The following is a 24791-nucleotide window of genomic DNA, read 5'->3' as shown; positions in this document are numbered from 1 at the left end:
CCATGGCGCTGTTGATGTCGACCTGGGGAATCCTGTCTATTGCCTCATCGTTAATAGATGATGGTCGGTTGAGGACGGCTTCAAAGTGTTCAGCCATCCCTGCAGGATCTGAACCCTCTCTGTAATGAGAATTATACCATCTGTACTCAGGAGGGGGGAACTCCTGAGAGATTGAGGTCCACAAATAGTGTTGAGGGTTTCATAGAACTTGCCAAATAATAGTCACTTAACGGCCCTATCCCATCCCCACCGCTAATTTACCCCCAGCAGGGGAGGCCCTGTTAAGGGGAATGTAGCTTCCTGGTGTCAGTCAAGGGGCAGAACCGTGCTTCCATCACTAAAGCCTGCCAGCATGGCCCCAGTGAGACCCCAAACTTATTTCTGCGGCCACCTCCTTTTCATGTGGATTGACTGTAATGGCCAATACTCTCATCTAGTGCTGCTGGGATTACACAGCTGCTGGCCATCCAATTGGTCAGCAGCTCTCTAAAATGGAACTTCCTTCTGAGATTGAGCAGGAGTCTCACCTTAAAACAATAAATACCATCCCCAACATTAAATTGCTGAGAAGCTCCCCTAGTTTCGTGAGCGGGCTCCTCTAGCTGGACTTTTCAATCAGCGTATCAGAGGATATTGAGTCTCATAAAATCCAGCCTTATCCAAAGGAGTTTCAACTGAATTACAATTGGATTATTAGTAACTGTCTTATATTTATGAACCCTAGTTTTGGACACCTCCAAAATATACTTTACATATATTTCACACTAATGAAAAACAAGGTGGTGCTGAAATTTTATTCCACACAACATGTAATTTAATGCTACCCACTTAAGTGTTTTAAAGTTTGGTAATAGTTTTACTTAGGCCTCCAGAATATAGCTCAGTCCTAGTTCATCTCTGATGATGTATGAAGGGTGTCCATTTGCAATGAGCAAAGACCTCAAAACAATCTGCCCTCTACAATGTCCATGTACATGACTGCACAGAAATCTGCAATGTACCACATATTGAAATGAGCATTCCGCTCACAGCTTTCTCAGGTTGTCTTGAGCCATTTTCATCATAATGTAAGTCACAACTTTTAAAAATATAAACTAACTATGGACAAAAAAAGTAGTGCTGAAAGGATTTTGTAGCCATGACTAACAAAGAATATGTTGAAAGATCATTGCTCTGAAAAGTAGATAATCTTGAAATCTCTGTTTGCATTGATACCCAAGCTGGGTTGGAATTTCATTTAAACTCATGAGTAGGAGGGGCCTAACTAGACAGGCTTTGGAAAAATTGCCAGTACTCTGTACTAATAAGCATGATGGGAGCATTGGTTCCATGCCTACATTTTCCGGAATTGTGTGCGTCTCAAGGAAGGGAGCATGCTCTATGTGAATTGCTACCTATGTGAAAGTCTAGGTAGCTTAGTTTAGAATCTCTTAACCATGGTAATGGGCTTCTATCAAACATCCAGCTAATCAAAAAGCAGTAACACCATTAGTGTTTGGATTTTATGTTGTGTACAAACAAATATAAAAATGTATTACCTGGTCTGTACACCAATACCAAGTGGAAAGTACAGTTATTCCAAATATTACACCTGGCCAAGGATAGTCAGACCCAGTAGCAGCCTCAAAAATGTGAAAAGCATCCTGATTCGGTAAGCCACAGGTTAAGTTAGGATTATGGTCAGAAGAGATGGCCATAAAGTACTTCTTCTTAAGGCCTGTGTAGCCCTCGACATGGATAAAAGCTATAAAACATAGATTCAATTTACTGAACAAAGTAACTGTTATATTTTCATGCACTTAAATGGATACTGAAAAAATGGTGCACTAATCATATAGTACTATATATGATCAAGCAGTCTGTTATTGGGCATTCAACAGAGTTTTAAAAATTATTATTCCTTTGAAGTCATGGCCAGTACATATTTTTTATTAGGAAGATTTTGTATGCAAATTGTGCTTTTGTAAAATGTTTTCTTTCTTCATTATTCCATAGTTAAACTTTCACTTTCCTCCCCTTTTATGTTCTATTTCCTCAGTCAGCAAGATGAGCAATTTGTTCTCCCTTTGAAACCACTTCTGAATTAAGAGCTATATGGGGAATACCGGGTTTGAATTCGATATTTGTTTCCAAGCTATGGTGGAAAAACCTTGGTGATGATCAACAAGGTGAAAAACAGTCTTATTAGGAAATGTAATACTTTCTATTTCCAGCACATATGACCAGATTTTGAGTAGGCTCAGGAAAACCTGACTTGTGCACTTTTGCGCCTTCTGAAATGCATACATGATCCACATGTGACTTTGCCAAGGATTTTTGACTTTTCATACAGGAGTTGGACTTGCAGTGCATTTTGAGAGTTGCAATGGATCATGTGATGAGTCTGGATGAGAAAACGAGCTGTTTAAAAATCCCAACTCAGTTCTCCAACATAGCGCCCAAATAAGGTCTTTAAACATCACCCCACACCCAGGCCAGCCCTTGGCTGTCAGATTGCCCATGCCATCCCTTGCCCCATCAGTCCCCACAAACAGCCGTGTGCAACTCCATGTCCCCACAACCCACCCATCCTCATGACCCCTCCAAACACCCATGCTACCTCCATGAACCCTCACCATCTTCCCCCCGCACCCAAAGGTAAAGAACATGAAGAGAGGAAAAAGAAAGGGAAATATGAAAACATGAATTATAATTTCAAAGAGAAAGAAAAGTGATAACATTTGAACTGGATAGAGAAAACTTTATTGGGAGGATCCTCCAGGCCCGCTAGCTGTGATTGCTATAACTTAGGAATCGGAATGGGGTTTCACACCAGACACCAAACCCGCTGCGGTCCTCCCAGGCCATGCTACCGGCCCAAACGATGCATATTCAAAAACACACATTCAAATATCATTTGCAGGCTTGCAACCCCAGTCAAATGGTTCTCGGAATTCACCTGCTTCCCCAGCAGGATCTGCTGTGGGTGAGCTTTCATACAGATCCTAACAAAGGATCTGCTGTGTTGGGTCCCATGTGTCAAGAAAGCATCACAAACCTGTCAGCAATGAGAGGCAGCCTTCCCTCCAACCACACCCCGTTACCCCCAAACTCCACGCAGGCTTGGCAATCTTGGGTCCAACACTTCACATAGCCTCCTTTCCCCTCTAATCCTGCACAAGCCCCTCCCCCCTCACATCCCTCATTCAGCCTCTCTTTGGGCCAAGCACCTTGGCAGTCCTAACTGTGCACTGTTCCCTTCCACCAACCTGCTGGTCTGGCACCTTAGATCCCAAGGCAGCCTAAGGAGGTAGCTCTAGTTGCTATTTGTCCCTCTGCTGCTGCCAGGCTGCAGAGGAAGGGTCCTTCCAGGATCTTGGGGTTGAATGGGGTTGGGCTGGGGGCAAAGAGTTGACCTCAACACTCTCTGCCAGGATGGAGGTGTCATGGTTTGACAGCCCCTACTAGACCTGGCAGACCTGAAGATCACCCTGTCATAGTGATTTCAGGAGAACCTGTGATTAATATCTGCATTCCTGCCTGTTATCTATGCAAATTCTGCATTGCCTGATCACTTTAACTTCCATGTCCCCTGGTTACCTGGCAGGATTTTAAATCATTGCAGCACTCCATTCTGCAGATTTTCCTTTCTCCCTGTCAGAATCTGCAGGTAAGAAGTCCCCTGACACAGAGAAGATGTCAATTTCGCCTGCGGCAGGGGCAGTTGCAGATAGCCCAGCAATGTGCTCAGCCCAAGTGTATGAACAGCTTTGATTTGAAGTTACTGTGGTTTCCCAGCAAGCTGAATTCATTGAAACTCTCTCCATTGCACTTTGAAGCATTTGATCTGTAACAAGTTCAACATGCAATGCCTCATAAAAGATTCTGCTGTCAGATCAGTGGAATTCTATTATCCTCCAGCCACCTGTGTTTATTTTGATTTCCCTTCATGGTTGACTGCACCTTAAGTGCCCCATTGATCCTGAATACAATGTAGACAGCATCTAATCCTGATGGCAGCCTGTGGTATCGCTTCCCCTTTTGCAAACCACTTCAAGGAGGAATCTATGCACGTTACCCTGGGAGCATGCACTATGCCTGCACCCTGGAGTTACCTTTAAGGGTCATCCACCGCTGAAGGGTTGGATAGTGGGGGATAAGAGTTACCCGCTAAGGTGATAGCTAATAACACCAGTGCAGAGATATGAGATTGAGGCAGAGACCTGCCCACCCTACCCCCAAGAACGTGATTGAACAGTGCATAAGCCGTCTGAAGATCCAATCTGCAATCTGGAGCATTCTAACAAGGCTCTCAAATTCACCCTCTAGAAGATGGTACAGATAATGGGCATATGCTGTGTCCTCCATAACAGCACAGCAGTGTGGTGACATGAGGAGGAGGAGGGTGGCCTCATCAGAGGAGGACCACCAGAACTGAGTCGAGGAGCAGCCCAAAGAGGACATGGAAACTGTTGGGCAGGTGAGTGCCAGGGTCCAAGAGGGCTGAAGGACCAGGGCTACCCTCATAGCCTCCAGATTTGGTGCTAAGAGGCTCTTAGTCCAACTGCTCACCCTCACCTCCCCTCTTATCCTTAAAACTGCCTTGGCTGATCCCTTGCTCCCCCTTTTCAAAACACTTTACCCTGTCTCCAAATACTTCATTCCCTTCTTCCCAGGCACTTTGTTCCCCTTTTCCCAAACACCTTGTTTTCCTCCTTTCCCAGACACTTTGTTTCCCTCCCACCCATACATCTTGTTCCCCCCTTCAAGACATCTAGTCCCGTGGTCCCCCTTCCTCCGAACCTAGCCACCACTTCCCTTCAACCTCTTTCCCCTTCCCACAACCAGTGCTTACCCCCCAGCCCCACCACCCCACAAAGGGTCAATTTGACATCACACCAGAGTGAAAGGCTTGGGTTGGCAGCATCAGTGGGTCTCTTTATAAGGCAGGAGGGTGATGAGAACTCACTGTGGAGAAAGCTGTGGTGCTCCTCAGATCCTGAGAGAGTTTGACTCCTGTCTTTCTGATGTCAGAGCACTAATGTCCTGCCTTATTCCTGAGTGTGCCGTGGAACACTTTCTTATGGGCCACAATACGGTGGGGACTGAGGGAGGGAGGGAAATGTCAATGGATGAACAGACACTGCGTGACAATCGCCAGGCAAGACTGTTCCCTTTCAGTTGGGGAACACGTCAGCCACCAAGGACATTCAGCGTCCAATCTTCAGGTAAGCCGCCTTCAAAACACAACACAGAATCATCTGAGCATAAACAGATAGCCAAGTTCTGCACGCATGAGCACAGCCTCAACTGGGATCTTAGCTCATGTCACATTACATGTAACCTCCATCATTTGGCCTCGGCTTGCACAATCCCAGTAACTGTCCTGGCTTGAGACAATTCACACCTCTTTAACCTGTGGTTATCCCTCTCTCCACTCGCACTGCCTGCACCTGTAAAGACTTAATTACCTGTAAAGACTCACATTCTTTACATTCCAATCTGTAATTATCTCGCAGTTGTGTCTTTGCCTATATATGCCGTGTTTGTGAACATATCTCTCCACTCACCTGAAGGAGTAGCGTTTCAAAAGTTTATGATTCCAAATAAACCTATTGGACTTTAATTTGGTGTTGTGAGATTTCTTATTGTGCCCATCCCAGTCCAACGCAAGCTTCTCCACATCATAGCTCCCATTTCTGAGTGAGACTGGAAGGCCTGTGGGAAGATTAAAGATCCGGTGTGCAGACAGACAACACTCCCTCAACTGATGGAAAGCAGTAAGAGTCAAGCCAGTTTACATAATTGTGAAAGTTCACATTTAGTAAACCTTCACCCTAATTAAAGGCGTGTGACTATTCCCATGCCAAGTCAGTGGTCCGGCATCTTTTGCGGTCTCCTGTTCTTCTAGCTGTTCCCCCAGATAGTACATCAGAAGAAAAGGCGGCTTGCTGCTTTCCGCATGGTGTGGCCTGTGAAACTCTTGGCTGCATCTTCTGGAAGGCCTTGACCTGGAGGGTCCTGGATGACAATTGGGTGTCGCAGGTGATGCCATGTCATCCTACTCTGCTTGCTGCTCATGAGATGTGCCAGGGTCAGGAAAGGGGGTGTAATGACTTCAATGAGGTATATGAGGTGGCCTTTTGGAATAGGAATTCCCTGATTGAGGTCATAATTGCCTGTACAATCAGGGAGCCTCATCTGTATATAAAAATGGGAGTGTCATGTTTTTTGGCACTCTGGATTCTGGCTGTCTACCAAAAGCACACTATGAGTGGAATAAAGTTTGTAAATAAAGAGAATCTGGTAAAGGGACACCAGCCTCTGAGGAGTTATTTCAGTGACAACAAGGAAAAAGAACAACCCTAAGGAACTTGCTCATAAACAGTGGGCAGGCATTGGGGATAGGCCATTTTTAGGCACCATGCCTGTTTGGGAAACTGGACTCTTTTGACCCTCTGTGAGGGGTTGGGCCCAGGCCCAATACATGGAATGCACATGTCACTTCTTTTGGGCCAATGACCTTGTGGCAGATGAAAAGCAACAGGTCAGTCATCTGACCGTTTGTGGGCTGTTGGGATTTGCCGTTATTTGCAGCTTAGCTTTCCTGGAGACATCAGATACCAAAACCTTCTAGGAATTGGTGGTCCTAGTGAGGGAATATTATGACCCTCAGCCACCTCTGATCCTGAGAAGGCATCAGTTTTATTTGGCAATCTGGGAAACAGGCATTTCTTAACAAGGTTGGGACAACTGGTGGAAGCTTGTGAATTTATGTTGACTCTTAAATGAGGTGCTAAGAGACAATTTGATATGAAGGATAAATAATATAACAATCACAAAAAATGCCTGTTGGTGGATATCCAACTGGACTGCAAAAGGTGCTACAGCTGGGCTTATCACTGGAAAAGGTGGCAAGTGGGGGATATGAATTGCAAGGTATCTTGATAGAACTGGTCCACACCAGTTCAACTGAGTTCAGGAACCACCACTTGAGTGCAGGTGATTATATAGCTTCCCTCAAGAAGGATCCAAATACAAATAAAACCAAGCGTGCCCACAGGACTGCCTCAAAACAAAGCCAAGCTTGGCTGGACTGTCAACAGTCCCTTCAGAATCCTACCTGGTAAGGCATTTTAACTGTTGCCAGTGTGCGGAGTCAGAGCATCATAGTAAGCCTTGAAGACCTAGATTTAGGAAAACAACATGTAGGCCATGTCCAGGAGAGTGCACAACCTGGAGGGTCCAAATACATCTGATTGGGTACAATTAAACTGCATTGTACTGTCCAAATCAGAGCCAATTAAGTTAACCGTAAGATTGAATGGATGCCTAATATTAATGGAGGTCAATACAGGCGCGGCCATATCAGTGGTTGGCGAATCAGTGTTGACTAAAATTCACACTGGACTCCAACGCTTAACTTTAATCAAGAGACTGAGGGCATACACGCGAATCTTTGAGAATTGTGGGTACAAGCTTTGTTCCTGTGTCTTATGAATAGCAACTGGTTTGGTTACCATTAATGGTAGTGGAGGGCTTTGGCCCAAAACTAATGGGGTGAAACAAGTAGAGAGAAATCCACTGGCATTGGGTAAAAATCTTCCAGTTAAAAAATGGTCACTTATCCAGAAATTTTCTGAGCAGGGCAAGGAACCCTTAGGAGCCAAAGCAACAATACATGTCGATCAGGATGCAGTCCCATGATTTTGCAAGGCCCCACCCAATACTATTTGCTTTAAGGGAAAAAGTGGAAACAGAAATTAGAAACCTGGAAAGAGAATGCATCATAAAACCTGTCCAGTTTGTAGAATGTGCAGCACTGGTGGTGCCTATTTTGAAGCCAAATGGTTCAGTCCATCTTTGCAGAGATTTTAAACACAATAACGGTACAGAAACTTTGCATCTGATTTGCGACACATGGGATCCTGGAAGTGCTAGTCTCTGACAATGTACCAGTTTTTGTCAGCCAGTTCACCCAGTTCATGAAGTCAAATGAGATTCGACTTATCAGACAGCACCATTCCATTCATCGTCAAATGGCCTCATGGTGAGAGCAATCCAGACTTTAACAGCTGGGTTAGAAAAACAGCTAGCAGCATCAATGGACACTGTTCTCCCATTGGTTATTTGACTATAGTTATGGGAGTAACACCTGCAGAATTGCTCATGAGCAGATGACTCCAACTAGATGAAGTTTGCTATCCCAAACCTGGAGGGGAAGGTGAAAAAACAAAAAGAAGCCCATCACAAAGGCTGAGACAATAATAGCCAGGAGAGACAATTGAAAGCTGGTGAAAAGGTTTGGGCAAAGAATTATGCAAATGGCCTAGCATGGTTAGCTGGGAAAGGTTAAATCTAGGACAGGGCCTGTATCCTGCAGAATATGCCATCCTGAAAAAACCATCACAGTTCATCCCGGAGTCAACAATGCCCAGTGGGCCAAGAACTGAGGAGAGTCTTCCCAGACTTGCCAGCCCCGCCTCTCTGTCAGCCAAAGTTAGGACCTCAGAGTCTGAAATAGATACTGCAGCTTTGGCTACTCCTCTGCTATCCAGAACTCTGGCATTCGCATCATAAGAGACAGGTGCCTTTTAGATACACTTCTTCCACATCAGATGCTGAGCTGGAGGATCCATATCCAGCGCTAAAACATTGCAAGAGACCCATGAGGCGCATGAACCACCAAGATTCCTCGGACTTAAGGGGGACAGGTGTAATGACTCCAGCAAGGCACATGAGGTTGGCTTCTTGGAGTATGAACTCCCTGATTGGGCAGGCAATTATGACTTAATCAGGGAACCTCATTGTATATAAAAATAGGTTTTTATATACAATGATTCTAACAGTATGCCAGAAGCACTCCTGAGGAGAATAGAGGTGTAAATAAAGGAAATATGGTGAAGAGACACTGGCCTCTGGAGGAGTTATTTTAGGGGGAGGGAAATTCAGAAGGATCGGAGGCTTCCAAAGTCTTGTTGGTGGAAAACCCAGGGATGGGCTCCAGTGCTTCCGTATTCCTTTGGGTGCTCAGTGGTCCCTAACTATTCCATAGAGCAGAGGAACAGTTAGAATCCTCAACACCATCTGGTGCTGCCAGTCCTGGAAGCCCACCAATTTTTGAGACATGTTGGTGGTGCCCTCAGCTATGGTCCTCTGAGACTGGGACATGTCCTTCTACAAACGGGCCACGCTGTTGATGCCCTCAGATGTGGTCCTTTGTGACTGGGTGAATCTCTGATTCGCTTCAGGAAAGTTCGTCTGTGCCTGCAACATGTTCATATGTGACTGGGCCCTTCAATCCTGGGCCTCAGCCATGGACATCAGAGTGAGCATGGCGCATCTGTCTTGACCAGGCTTTCCACTGCAGACGCCACCTTTGCAGTATTGGCCTGGGTACCATGCACTGCTGGCAACATCTCCTGTAAAAGAAGCTTCCAGGATTCCTCCAACTGGCCTTGCATTTGCAGGAATGTTGTTACTCCGTTTTGCATCAAGAACAATAAATGGGATAACATTTTCCATAGTCCCAACATGTGACTTGGGTCAACTGTTTCATGGAAGTCAGCAGGCCTCCAACTGGGTGCTCCTTTGGAGGTTGCTGCCTCCACTTGATGTGCTACATCAAGTGTGGTGCTTAGTAGAGAGTGCCCCAAAAGCACGTCCACTAATATGTCCCACTGAGGAGACTGTCTCTGCACTAGTGGATGGTGCTGGGTGAAAGCAGTGCCGAGGATTCAGCATCCTCACAATTCCAGGGTTCCGTGAATCATAGAATCTACAGCACGGAGACAAACCCTTCGGCTCAAACTGGTCCATGCCAACCAAAATACCTATCTAAGCTAAGCCCATGTGCCTGAATTTGGCCCATATCCCTCTAAATTTTTCCTATCCATGTATCTATCCAAATGCCTTTTAAATGTTACTAATATCTTTGCTTCAAACACTTCCTCTGGCAGCTCATTCCACATACGTTACACCCTCTGTAAAAAAAAAGGTACACTTCAGATTCCCATTAATTCTTTCCCCTCTTAACTTAAACCTATGTCCTCTAGATTCCCCAAATCTGGGGGAAAAAACTGAGTTCACCCTATCCATGCCTCTCATGATCTAATACACCTCTATAAGACCACCTCTCAGTCCCCTACACTCCAAAGAACAAAGTCCTAGTCTATCCAATCTCTCCCTACAATTCAGTCCCTCGAGTCCTAGCAACATTCTTGTAAACATCTTCTGCACGGTCTCCAGTTTAATAATATTTTTCCTGTAGCAAGGCAACCAAAACTGAACACAATACTCCTGGCGTGGCCTCACCGACTTCCTGTACAACTGCAACGTAAGTTCTCAACTTCTATACTCAATGCCCTGACAGATGAAGGCCAGCATGCCAAAAGCCTTCTTCACTACCCTATCTACCTGTGACTCCACCTTCAGAGAACAGTGCACCTGAATTCCAAGGTCCCTTTGTTCCACAATACTCCCTAAGGTCCTACCATGCACTGTGAAAGTCCTATCTTGATTTGACTTCACAGTATACGACAGTGCAGATCGCTGAGCAGAAACTGATAGCCAAGTTTCGCACACATGAGGATGGCCTCAACCGGGATCTTGGGTTCATGTCACACTATCTGTAACCCCCTTGACTTGCCTGGGCTTGCAACATCTCACTTACTGTCCTGTCTGGAGACAATACACATCTCTTTAACATATGCTTAATGCTATCTCCACTCACATCATCTGCACCTTTAAAACTTGAATAGCAGATTAGCTGTAAGACTCGCATTCTAATCAGTATTCTGTAAACTGCGTGCCTTTATATGCCTTGTTTCTGAACATAACTCTCCACTCACCTGACGAAGGAACAACGTGTTCCAAAAGCTTGTGGCGTTTACTATCAAATAAACCTGTTGGACTTTAACCTGGTGTTGAGAGACTTCTTACTGAGTTTACCCCAGTCCAACCCTGACATCTACACACAATCCCCATACACCTCCAGCTGCTTGTACCTGAGCCATGCCTCCTTTTTCCTGGCCAAAATGTTTTGTCATCCAGGTTTCCTTACTCCCGCCAGCTTTGCCTATCACCCTAACAAGAACAAGTTCACAGTAATGTGTGGGCACTGTGCCTAGCCTCAGAGTTTATGATGGGATTGTTGGAGAGGGCACTGAGGGAGATTCTGGTAGTTTGGATATTTGAGGGTTGCAGTTTTTAGGGTGAGATGCCAGAGGTTAGGGACGGGAGTGATGCCAGGGGCAGACAAGTGGATCTTCATCCTTCCATCTCAGAAGATGTCATTCATTTTCTTGCAGCATTGAAGTCCGGTCCTCCTGGTGATGCTGCTGGACTTGACTGCCTCTGCCATCGTATCTCAGGCTTCCAACACGACATTGGCAGGATTTAACTTGGAAAAAAGATGGCCCTCCTCTCTTTAACAACACCCAGCATCTGAGTCCAGGAAATTCAGGGCAGCTCTTCTTGCTGCCATGTCTCTGCCTGGAATGAGAGTGGATGCTGATGGGAGCACTTCTATGCTGCTCCAGTTTGTAGAGGACTAACTGAATCCAGCAAATCAGGTGCCAGTGCAATTGGGAAATCATGTAGGGAAGTGCTAGCCCATTTGAATAGGCCAAATGGGGCCTAATGATGTGCTGCCAATGCCAGTGGGAAACACCCTGGGTTTCGTGTTGGTGTCAATACTTAGAACCCAAATGGGGGTCTTTCAGCATACATTTTCACAGGAAGGATTCCAGGGACAAAACAGCATAACCTCACAAGCCCAAACCTAGAAGATGGACGGACTGGAAGTCTCCACATAAGGCCACTTAATAGAGGTAACCTTCCCCTCCAACCAGCCTAATCTCCAACCGAAAAGACTCCAACAACGCTGAATTGAGGTACCCAGATTTGCACTCAGCCAACAGGACGCTTCAACCCCACAGAACCAAGTCTCAAGAAGGAGAGCAGTCTAGAAACCCTCAGAAGGGGACATCTTGGTGGAGAGCAACCTACACACCCATCCAAAATACTCTCCACCTGACCTGGACAAATGCAGCCACCACTGCCCTAACCTGCTCAACAACACATGTGACCAACAAACCAAGAATATTCACATCACTCTTACACATTGAACAATCCCTTTCTCTAGGTACCCCAAAGACATCATTTAGGCTCCACTATTGATGCAATTTGACCATTACCCACATCAGAGAAACCCTAAAAATGGATAATATGCCCACTGTATATTCCATGGGCCAAGTAATCAAGTAACCCAAATCAAAATAGAAGACCGATCTAATAAGGCTATCCAAGGATTAACCAACTACGCCCTGTCATGAACTAGAACATAATACACCCACTCCAATAACACCAGACATCAACAACAAAAAACCACCCCTAAATTTTCCAGGATACGTGATCTGTCAGTACTTTGTCAGGAAACAAGAAAGAATTCCTAAATCCCAAGATAACAAAATTACAAAAGAAAAACATGTTTTTCTTATGTTCTTACGGGGTTTCACCTCACCCACAACAAGGACTTACGCCCATATGAACTATCTCTATACCAAAACACCTACCCACCATCTTGCTGTGGCGTTAATCATCTTATCTAAAATACAAAATGGTTACTAAAACATATACTCCCTCAGCATAAGTGCAAAGGTTACAGCACATGTAAAAAATGCAAACCAGGTAAATACCACACTATCCTCATGTCACATAGCCAAATCAGCAGGAAAGAAGAAGGCCCAAAACTATGGCCTCTCTCACTCTACTGCCAGAGTAAGTAGGTGGACGAGTGCCATCAAGGAGGGTGCAGGAGTGGGGGAAATTTCAAAATCTAAAGTAAAGGAGAGGGTACGTGTGCAGGTAAATATTGAGGCTGTTCCACTAATTAAAGGAGTAGGGGGCATGAGAGAGGTTAGTAGCGTTTCTACAAATAAGGTCCAGATAAAGGCTGATATAAAGACACTTTGTTGCGAATGCTTCGTGCATTCAGGTAAAGTGAATGAGCTGATGGCGCAAATCAGCACAAATGGATATGATCTAGTGGCCATTACAGAAATGTGGTTGTAGGGTGACAGGGACTGGGAACTGAATGTCCAGGGGTGTCAGGTGTTTAAGAAGGACAGAAGGGAGGAAAAAGGGAATGGGGTAGCTCTGTTAATTAAGGATAATATCAGGGCGGTAATAAGAGAAGATATAGGCTCCAAACAGCAAAACGTGGAATCATTGTGGGTGGAGATAAGGAATAGTAAGGGGAGGAAGACGCTGGTGGGTGTGGTCTATAGGCCCCCAAATAATAACTTTGAGGTGGGGCGGGCTATAAACAAGCAAATAATTGACGCGTGCAAAAACAGAACGGCGATAATTATGGGGGATTTTAACCTGCATATTGATTGGATGACCCAAGTCGGACACGGAGGGCTTGAGGAAGAGTTCTTGGAATGCTGTTGGGATAGTTTCCTTGAACAGTATGTAACGGAACATACAAGGGAGCGAGCTATCTTAGATCTGATACTGTGTAACGAGGCAGGTAGAATTAGGGATCTTCTTGTGAGGGACCCTCTTGGGATGAGTGATCATAGTATGGTTGAATTTCTGATGCAGATGGAGGATGAGAAAGTAGGGTCCCGAACCTGTGTCCTCTGTTTGAACGGAGGGGAATATGATAGGATGAGAGCGGAATTGGCGAATGTAGATTGGGGGCGCAGATTGGTTGGCAGGACGGCTGAGGAACAGTGGAGGATTTTTAAGGAGATCTTTTTCGGTACTCAGCAGAAATATGTTCCGATGGTAAAGATGGACTGTAGGAGAAGGGCTAACCAGCCGTGGTTATCGAAGGAAATAAAGGAGAGTATTAAATTAAAAGCTGATGTGTTCAGAGCGGCTAAAAATAGTGGGCGATTAGAAAATTGGGAAAGATTTAAAAAACAACAAAGAATGACTAAGAAGGTGATAAAGAAAGGAAAGATAGAATATGAAGCTAAACTAGCTCTAAATATAAAAAAGGACAGTAAAAGTTTTTACAAATATATAAAGAAGAGACTGGCTAGAGTGAATGTTGGACCTTGGAGGACATGAGGGGGGATTTAGCGGTGGGGATGAGGAAATGGCTGAGGCTTTAAATAAGTTTATTGTGTTGGTCTTCATGGAGGAGGACACAAATAGTTTGCGGATATTAAAGATAGAAGGATGGTAGGAGATGAGGTCCTTAATGCGATTACTGTCACTAGAGAGGTAGTGCTTGATAAACTAACAGGACTGAAGGTAGACAAGTCCCCGGGACTGGATGGAATGCATCCCAGGGTTCTGAAAGAAGTGGCAGAGGTGATAGCGGTGGCCTTAGTAATTATTTATCAAAATTCGCTGGACTCCGGGGAAGTGCCGGAAGATCGGAAAACAGCTAATGTCACGCCGTTGTTTAAAAAAGGTAGCAGACAAAAGGCAGGGAATTATAGGCTGGTTAGTTTAACATCTGTAGTTGGAAAAATGCTAGAATCCGTCATCAAAGAAGAAATAGCGAGGCACCTAGAATAGTTTGATCGAGCAGACGCAGCACAGATTCGTTAAGGGGAAGTCATGTTTAACGAATGTATTGGATTTCTGTGAGGATGTGACTCGTGCGGTAGACAGAGGGAACCGGTGGATGTGGTGTTTTTAGATTTCCAAAAGGCATTTGATAAGGTGCCTCACAAAATGTTGCTGCAAAAGGTTAGGGTGCACGGAGTTGGTGGTAAGGTGTTAGCGTGGATAGAGGATTGGTTATCTAATAGGAAGCAGAGAGTTGGAATCAATGAGTGCTATTCTGGTTGGTGACTAGTCGAGTGCCACAGGGATCGGTGCTGGGGCATCAACTGTTTACCATTTACATAGATGATCTGGAAGAGGGGGCTGAGTGTAGGGTAACGAAATTTGCTGATGACATGAAGATGAGTGGAAAAGCAAATTGCGTGGAGGGTGTCGAAAGTCTGCAGAGAGATCTGGATAGGCTGAGTGAGTGGGCGAGGACCTGGCAGATGGAGTATAATTATGTTCTTATGTTCTAATGTTAGCAAATGTGAGGTTATCCACTTTGGTAGAAATAATAGTAGGAGGAATTATTATTTGAAAGGTGAATAGCTGCAGCATGCTACGGTGCAGAGGGACCTGAGGGTCCTTGTGCATGAATCACAAAAACCCAGTCTGCAGGTGCAGCGGATGATCAAGAAGGCGAATGGAATGTTGGCCTTTATAGCGAGGGGGATAGAAAATAAAAGCAGGGAGGTCTTGCTGCAACCGTACAGAGTACTGGTGAGGCCGCAGCTGGAGTACTGTGTGCAGTTTTGGTCGCCGCACTAGCGGAAGGATATATTGGCCTTGGAGGGAGTGCAGAGAAGGTTCACCAGGCTGATACCGGAGACAAGGGGGTTAACCTATGAAGAGAGATTGAATAGACTGGGTCTGTACTCGTTGGAGTTTAGAAGGCTGAGGGGGGATCATATAGAGACATATAAGATAATGAAGGGGATAGATGGGATAGAGGTAGAGAGATTCTTCCCTCTTAGAAAGAATAGCAGGACTAGAGGGCACAGCCTCAAAATAAGCGGGGGGCGGGGGGGGGGGCAGTTTAGATCAGAGTTGAGGAGGAACTTCTTCCTCCTCAACTCCAATCTAATCTCTGGTGAATCTCTGGAATTCGCTGCCCGTTGAAGTGGTGGAGGCTACCTTGCTGAATATATTTAAGTCACGGGTAGATAGGTTTCTGATAGATCAAGGGAATTAAGGGTTATGGGGAGAAAGCAGGAAAGTGGAACTGATCCACTTCAGATCAGCCATGATCTTATTGAATGGCGGGGCAGGCTCCAAGGGCTAGATGGCCTTCTCCTGCTCCTATTTCTTATGTTCTTAAAAAGATAGACAATCCTGATTTTCATAGTATAACTGGATAACAGGCGGCAAACACCTGTGTGCTCATATATCATATACCGAAGTCAGGATAAAAGACAACATCAAAAGATCAGGATTATAATTTCAAGGGAACAAAGTTCAGAATTAATGATGAACTGCAGGATAAAACAACCATCTGCAGAGCTTGAAAAGGCCAATGCCATGACAGGAATGTCAAGCAACATCCAGGATCAACTGCATTCACTGAATTCTTACAAACAGTGGGAGACATTTTATCACATATAGGTAGTGGAGAGATTTGTGGTTACCTAACAAGTAGGTAAAGAATGATGACTGGGAATGGGTAAATCAGCCACTTGAGTGCAGTGATCGCTGAAGCCAAATACCTTGAAACAATGTTCCCTCTAAAAAGCCAATGCCTTTTCAAGGTGAATTTTTAATACTTACTTTTCTTTATGGACAATGTCTTGAGGAAAGACAACGTTAGCGTCATGGAGGAAATGCTTAACAAAAAGCAGTGTGTCAAATACAGCAATGTAGCAATAGTGGCAGATTAGGTGATAAAAATACATTTGCTCTGCAATACTACACTTGTCCTCTGATCTCTCAAATTCCAGGATAAGTTAAATAATACAGTGAGGATAGAGGTCCTGAAACAAAAAGGAATCAGCAAAAAGAGCTTGTGCTTCATGCTAAAAATGTCGATGGGAACAGGATTCAGGTGTTGCAGAAAAATTACATGCGAAGAAAGAATATTTACTGCTGCGCAGTGGACAATAATATGAAAAAGGGACATGAATTAAAGAGTAAAAGAATTCTGGAATAACCCCCCAACGCTGAACGGAGTACATTTTGACTGTAATAGTGCAAACAGGTGATGGTGAACTGGGAGCCCACTTTACATCTCTCCTAATTTTTAATTTAAGTCATTTGTAACAATGTGATGATGAAAGAACAGTATGAGACAGTTCAGGACATGAGAATAATGTAGCAAAAGAGAAGTGGGTGCCCATTCAAAGGGGCAGCAGAAAGAGAGAGGATTCAGAGGTTCAGGGAACAAGGGTTATAAGAGTTGTCAACCAGATACATGGAGGTGGCGGAGGAGGGGGGGGGTTTGGAGATTTTCATCATTTCACCTGGTCATTTGCGCTTAAAGATGAAATAATATAGGAAACAGAGAATAAATATCCATTCCCCAAAACTTACAGTTGCTTTTAGGCCTGGTCCTATTTTCCACTTGGACAATAACCCTAGCAACCTGAGTTTTCATCTGAACCAGGTTTGAATTTCACGAATGAATACAAATCAGGATCAAGTAATGTCATTACAACATTTTATTGCTTATCTAATGTCACTTTCTGCTCCTGACAACTAGTTATGGGCTGTACAGAACCTGCTATTTGAAACACTATTTAAAGGAATCCTCCAGTGCTCTTGAGTAAGCTTCATTGAACATTAGGAGTAATAGGCCCAGAAAACTTCAAAAGCTCAGTGGGCTGTGTCCTGGCGATACCCCAGAAGATGTGCACCCCCCAGCCCCCTTGGAAATCCCCAGCAAAGACTGCACAGGAATTGCCTGAGAAGCTGCCCTCCATCTGAAACCATCCATTACTCCAGTTTAAATTTGAGACTTCAGATTATTTCAACTCTCTTAGTTCTCAGGAAAATCAGAAAGGTTAAAACCACTTCCAACTCCTGGGTAACCATGGTACAAACCAAACCAACCCCCAATTCAACCCACTACTGGGGCCCCTGACTATGACCCCCAACCCGATAACCCACCCCAAATACTCTCCCAAACCCCAGATCTCCCAACTACCACCCAAACCCCCGTGACACCCTGAGCCATTCTGGATTGCCTAACATTCTCCCTGACTATCCAAACTCTTCACCCACTTATCTTACACACTCGCCTTCTCCCTGTCTAGTTGAAGTGTCTAAGGTCTTTAAACATACCGCTTTGCGGCAATTAATGCTATAAAACTGGAGCATGGCTTAACTCTCTTGAAGCTGCTGCCTTTTGACAAACGTTTTGAAATGTTATAGTTACTGTAACTTCTGAAGTTAAAGGAATGTCTTTCTTGGTTAAACCAAGGGAGGTGAATTTGAAGATCCTATGAACAGCTTTGTAGTATAGCAGATGTGTTCCATCAACACACCAATTCACCATTGAGAAATGTGTTTCCCTGAGTTGCAATGTTAGCAATGTGGACTCAACAATAACAGTGACTCAATTATATGTACCAAATACCATGAGAATAATAGCTCCAACCAAAATGATCAATGTCTGTAGCGTATCTGTGTAAATTACAGCAGCCAGCCCACCTGTCACAAAAGAGAAAGCAAAAATAAATCTTCAACACATCATTTAAAGTGTACATAATTGTGTGTGCATACCTACAAACTTGTACATGTATCCGTGCATCTGTTTGTACATCTGAATCTGTATGTTTAAGCATCATGAGTGTATGGTGTGTGCATCAGTGCTCTTTTATTTGAGTTTTTAAATGTGTTTATGAATGTTTAGTTTGATGCTTTTGCATTTTTGTGTTATTTGTGTGTCTTTACATATGAAGGGGTTAAACAATTCACTGTAAGGGTTAAATGGTTTTAATTGAAAAGTATCATTTAGCAAAATAAAACACAAAACAGGAAAAGCAAGGACGATTGAATTAGTATGGGACTCTAAGAAATTAATTGAGGAATGTACTTCCAATAAAATAAAACAAGAAATTAGCTGAAAAGTGTTCCTTGGGACCAAGTGGGTAAAGGCAGAACCAATGGGTAGCAGATGTGCTTTCGTCAAGATAAGGAGTGAGACAAATGAGCACAGAATACTGCAGCTCAAGGTCAGGGCTTACAAGAATGGTGGACTTCCATTTGTGTGAATACCAAATGTATTTATTCATGAGAAATGATAATTAAATTGGAGACATATGATTCGCACATGAATGTAACAGATTAATTGTGTGTCAATGGGATTAACACTGCATAAAATATTTAACATAAATCATAAGAGTCCATTTTAGGTTGTCTAAGATGGGCTTTCTTTGTACATCAAAATAAAAGCTTTGAAACCTGGTGATGATTGAATTATCCCACAACACGTGTGTGTCTGTGTGTGTGTGTGTGTATTTATTTGTATGTGTCTGTGTGCATGTATTTATGTATGCACGTATATGCTTGATAAAAGGATGTGTGCGTATGCATGTGCTTATTGATGATGGGGATTTTATGGAGGCTTCAAGTGTTGATATTCAGACAGTAAGTCAGTGACATGTTTGTGCAATGTCGGATTTCATGCCTTGCTATGTGGGTTTCTATATGTAATATATGTACATCCATGAATACTCATGATACTTAAACTATTTTTTAACTACATTGAACCTTCACAATAAAGTCAGCAGCAAGATGAGAATCTTGTGGCACCAGCTTCATTTTAATTTAAAGATGGTGTGAATGAATCAGCTTTGTGCTGTTGTTTGAGGTCAGCAGTTTTCTTTGTTGTACTCTGTAGTTCAAAAGAGGGGAGCAGGAGAATGAAAGCTTACCATGGAGGCTTGGGACTGGAAAAGACAAAGTGGGGTCAAGAAGTTGAGCATTGTATGGTTGGGATTTGGGTGCATAGAGATGTGGAGAAGGGATCCAGGAGAGGATACAGGGTGATATTTGGATTCATGGAAGTGAGAGGAGGAAAGGGCCTTGCATCCTGGGCGTGGTTACAGAGGGAAAGTGCAAGGTCATGTTGGGTGAATTAAAAGAAATGGGAGTAAATGAGAAGATATCAGGAGATGGGTGAAAGGTATTATTTCTGGTTTCAAATACAACACAGCATTGTCTGTGATTCAGTGTAAACGCGCGTTGGAATGCAGATCAAAGTGGAAGGATGCCAGTGTTGAGTGATGGAGCTGAGTTGAGTGATTGAGTGTATGGACAATGTGAGGATTTAAGACACTCAGTTTTATGGATGAGAACCAAGGACAAACATGTTTCCATCTCAATCAATGCCTGCCCTCTTAATATAGTTCAGTTGCTGGAAAACCCATGGCTCTCAATCACCCCATATTCCTGCAAGCTTGGTAGCCGGAGAGGTGGTGAGAATAGAAACTTCTTGCCAGTTGATAACAGATGCAGCCATCCAAAGAATGCATTGTTGAAGACGGGTACCATCATGTCAAGGTATCCTTAGGACAAGAACTATAGATGTATGCAGATGTATGAAAGGCAATACCAGAGAGAACTGAGAATGACCTGAGAAATGGTTACTGAAATACTGAGATTATTCAGCAAGATCTGCAGTTATGTGGATTTGTTGGGAACAACATGCCAGTGGCTCACACGATCACATTGTTGATGACACCACTGATGCAGTCTCAGAGCGCAGCAGAACAGTGATACAATCAAGCTCATACCTCCACCACAGCAATCAAACACAACATTGGCATCCTGAAAATGTGCTTCCACTGCCTTGACAGATCTGGAGGGACACTTTAGTATGCACCCACAGGATGGGTGGGGGGCAGGGGGTCAAAAATTGTGTTCTGCTGTATACTGTACAACATGGCTGTGCAACCTAGTTGCATGTTACAACAGGACAATTGTGAGGATCAATTACCCCTCCTCAGGTGAGGATAAATTATTAGAGACTAAGAGGGGAGCTATGAATGATAATTATCCTCTAATAGATGTCAATGGGCCATGGAGATACGCTCAGAATAGCAAGGACAACACTAAATGCACATGGTTTATCCTAGAGTGAGACATCACCATGAGCATCATCGCATCACCAGAACATCACTGCCTTCCTGGGTATCAACCTAACCCTGTCATCCTCCCATGCAGAACAACTTAAGGAGTCCTTGCCATTTCTACTACAACAGGGAGTAGAGTTTTGTAATGAATGCTGGTACCAGGAACATCTTAGTTGCACATGGAATAGAGGAATACAGAAAGGAGAAGTTGAAATTCTGGATATAGATCCTTGCTAAAGGCATCAGAGTGAAAGCATTGTTTAGGAGAAAATTCCAAATACTTTCTATGAGAGTGGAGTTTGGAAACCCTCATGCGAAAGTCAGAGTTCCAGTGAGACCAGTTGGCTCACAGTATAACAAACAAGCAGGGATTTGATGAGAAATTCACAGAAGTTGTTTTGATTGGCTTCTGTCACTTGGTTTTAGTGTGGTAGGTCTGACCATATTTGGCTATTGGTTTCCATGGGCTGTGTACTTACTGAGAACATTGGAATACAAAATCAATTATAAATTGTGTCATCCTTACAAATCCATGTATGTCTGTAAAAATGTATCTAGGGTGAAGGGCAGGATGCTATAGCTAATCTTTTATTTTTAATGAATGTTTTCTTATTTTGTTAAAAGTTAATTGGCAGTCCTGAGACTTGTTCATCCACATTGCTAAACAAAAAAAGTTAGGATCTGACAAGCCAGGTTCTATTCTGAGACCTGACTGTCTAGTTGTAATACCAGCTGGGACTGTAACATTACAAAAGAGTAATAAACAGATAAATGACATTCAAGAACAGAAAAATTCAAAGAATGGTATATTTTCAATAATAATCAATTTTTGTTAATTTGTTTGAATGATACGTTGGATGACACACCTACCTCCAATTGTGTATATTGCTGTAATAACAAGTAATCCAATCACAGAAATGTACAGATCCCATTGTAAAGCAATGTGAATAAAGATAGCTCCAGCATAGATATCAACCTGGGCAAAATACATCAGAATAAAACAATTTACTTTGTAACATTAATCAAACTGAAAAATATTTCACTAACATCATTGGTGATCTGTATGGTGGGACAGTTTTATATATTGTTTGTTTACAGACTGGCATGCAATTAAAGAGTGGGCTCTCAAGGATGTATGGAATCATTGGGAATAAAAATTGGGAGCAATGTAAAAAGGGCTGCGAACCCACTATCACCCTTTTCATGCAATCAAAGTCAAGATCTGTCCAACTGAGTCCTGCAGAATTAGTACAGTAAAGTACATTCAGTGCAAAATAGACTCAGCTACATACATTTTCTGGTGCTATGAGGTCTCTTAAGACCCTCACATTGGAGTACACATGCACAATGGCACAGTGGTTAGCACTGCTGCCTCACAACGCCAGTGACCTGGGTTCAATTCCTGGCTTGGGTCACTGTGTGGAGTGCGCACATTCTCCCCGTGTCTGCATGGGTTTTCTCCCACATTCTGAAAGATGTACTGGTTAGGTGCATTGACCCAAACAGGTGCCAGACTATGGTGATCAGGGGAATTTCATGGTAACTTCATTGCAGTGTTAATATAAGTCTTATTTAAGTAACATTGTATTATTATTAGTAATAATAAAAAAAACTTTAAACTAGTGTTAGGTGCCATATTGGTAAAGAATTTAGTATGCACAACATCCACAGCTAGCAAATAGAGCAAGCAGAACATGAGATTGTAATGTTGATTTGATGCTTCACACTCCAGTTTACACCCTTTCATAATCTCTCACAGCTAGTTATTAAAAGGAATCATCAACTATTTACAAGTGACTTGATAATTTCTTTCTTCTGGCTGTTGGTGTATTTGGGTGGTTCCCAAAATTAGTTAAAGTTTCACTGGGTGTGGTGTGGCAAGTCTGAAGTAAGTTTTGGCAATGGATCTGTAGGGAACAGAGCTGTTGGAAGAAGGTGGAAGAGAGTATGTCCAGGGTGCATGGGGTCCTTAATTATGCTGGCTACTTTTCCAAGGCAGAAGTGTAGACTGTGTCAATGGATGGTTTGATTGATGGACTGGGCTTCGTTCAAGACCCTTTGTAGTTTCTTGCGGTTTTGGACAAAACAGGAGCCACACCAAGCTGTGATACCAGCAGAAAAAAATGGTTTCTATGGTGCATCTGTAAAAGTTGGTGAGACAGTCGTAGCAAGCATGCGAAATTTCTTTAGCCTTCTGAGAAAGTAGAGGCATTGGTGGGCTTTCTTAACTATAGTGTCAGCGTGGGGGGACTAGGACAGATTGCTGATGATCTGGACATCTGAAAACATAAAGCTCTCAACCATTTGTACTTCATCTCCATTGATGTCAACATGGGCATGCCTTCCACTATGCCTCAAAGTCAATGACTATCTCCTTCGTTTTGCTCACATTGAGGGAGAGATTATTGTCATTGCACCAGTTCAACACATTCTCAATCTCTTTCCTGTACTCTATCTCATCATTGTTCGAGATCTGACCCACTACTGTGGTGTCATCAGCAAACTTGAAAAAGGGAAGGGAATTTGGCCTCTCAGTCACAGATGTATACAGAGTATAGCTTTGTGGGACACCGGTGTTGAGGATGATCATAGAGGAGGTGTCATTGCCTATCCTTACGGATTGTGGTTGTGGGTTTGGAAGTTCAGGATCCAGTCACAGAGGAAGGAGCTGAGCCCCAGGCCATGGAGTTTGGAGAGGAGCTTCATGAGAATAATAGTGTTGAAGGCTGAGCTGTAGTCAATAAATAGGAGTCTGACATAGGTGTCTTTGTTATCTAGGTGTTTCAAGGTTGAGTGCAGGGCCAGGTAGATGGCGTCTACTGTGGGCCTGTTGCAGCAGTAGGCGCACTGTAGTGGATCCAGACAATCTGGGAGGCCAGAACTGATTCGTGCCATGACTAACTTCTCGAAGCACTTCATAAAGATGGATATCAGAGCCACCAGATGAGAGTCATTAAGGCATGTTGCTTGGCTTTTCTTTGGTACAGGGATGATGGTAGTCTTCCTGAAGCAGATAGGGACCTCAGATTGTTGTGATGGGAAGTTGGTGTTAATGTTTGAAATTCGCTGCCTGAGTTGTGGTGAAGGCAGAGACCGTAAACACATTTAAAAAGTACCTGGATCTGCACCTTAAATGGTGTACGTTTTAGGGCTAGGGACCATGCGCAGGAAGATTAGAAAGGGTACCTGGGCTTTTGGGTCAACATGGACAAGATGGATTGAATGACCCTCCTCTATGCTGTACCATTTCTATGGCACTAAGCCGTCTAATGTCTCATTGTTGCAGCAGAGCACAGAGAAGATCATTCTGCATTGCAGATTCAGACTGTTGCCAATTTGGCTGCAGATAGCAATGCTGAAGTGGCTAATAGGCTGTTATAGCAGTACAACCGACAGATTACTAGGACTGGTGAGGTGACACCCATAGATGTATCAGTGGCACCATGTCAATGACCCTCTCAAGATGACACCATCATTGAAACAGTTTCCTTGCTGCTGTCTGTCTGCCACCTATGCCAAGCCCAATTGAATTAGAGAGTGTTCTGAAAGAATGTCTGCAGCTTCCACCAGTGAAAGTCAGTAACTTTCCATCAGCCAAGTTGCAGTCATTGAGATATCATTGCATAAGAACCCTAAGGCAAGCAAGCGTACTCCAGTAACAGGCAAGAGGCACTGGAGGCAAATGTTTGTTGTCTGAGGACAAGGTTCGGAGGCATTAAATCGGAACACTAACTATTTATTGTTAAAAAAAATGTACAAATATACAAGACTGTAGGCTTCTTCAGTCCAAGCCATTTGGTACTACTCATCTGTGACCCTCTTTACAACATCTTGTGACAATACTGTTGCCCTCATATTTTCAGTGTTGAGTACCCTAATCCTAAGGCTGCACACTTGTGATGGCAATATTATGGAGGAGCACAATAAGAAGTCTCACAAAACCAGGTTAAAGTCCAACAGGTTTATTTGGTAACACAAGCTTTCGAATGTCGCTCCTTCTTCAGGTGAGTGAGGAGTTGTGTACACAAACAGCGCATACATACACACAAACTCAATTTACAAGATAATGGTTGAAATGCGCGTCTTTATAGGTAATCAAGTCTTAAAGGTACAGACAATGTGAGTGGAGAGAGTGTTAAGCACAGATTAAAGAGATGCGTATTGTCCCCAGCC

General features: G+C 43.6%; 1 protein-coding gene across 1 annotated transcript in view; it reads right to left on the bottom strand.

The window, feature by feature from the left end:
• The window catches only part of LOC145355183 (sodium/myo-inositol cotransporter 2-like), a 126986-nt gene that overhangs the window by 69619 nt on the left and 32576 nt on the right, over nt 1-24791 (bottom strand). Inside the window, exons 6-8 of the mRNA XM_080207096.1 lie at nt 21489-21594; nt 18112-18192; nt 1539-1744 (exon numbers count right to left, since the gene is read on the bottom strand). Coding sequence (XP_080063222.1) covers nt 1539-1744; nt 18112-18192; nt 21489-21594 — 393 coding nt within the window. The remainder of the gene's footprint in view (nt 1-1538; nt 1745-18111; nt 18193-21488; nt 21595-24791) is intronic.

Source organism: Carcharhinus amblyrhynchos, chromosome 18 (assembly GCF_965287045.1).
Source record: "Carcharhinus amblyrhynchos chromosome 18, sCarAmb.v2.hapA, whole genome shotgun sequence".
NCBI lineage: Eukaryota > Metazoa > Chordata > Chondrichthyes > Carcharhiniformes > Carcharhinidae > Carcharhinus > Carcharhinus amblyrhynchos.
Note: the sequence above shows the minus strand (reverse complement) of the source record. Positions and strands in the feature narration are given on the sequence as shown.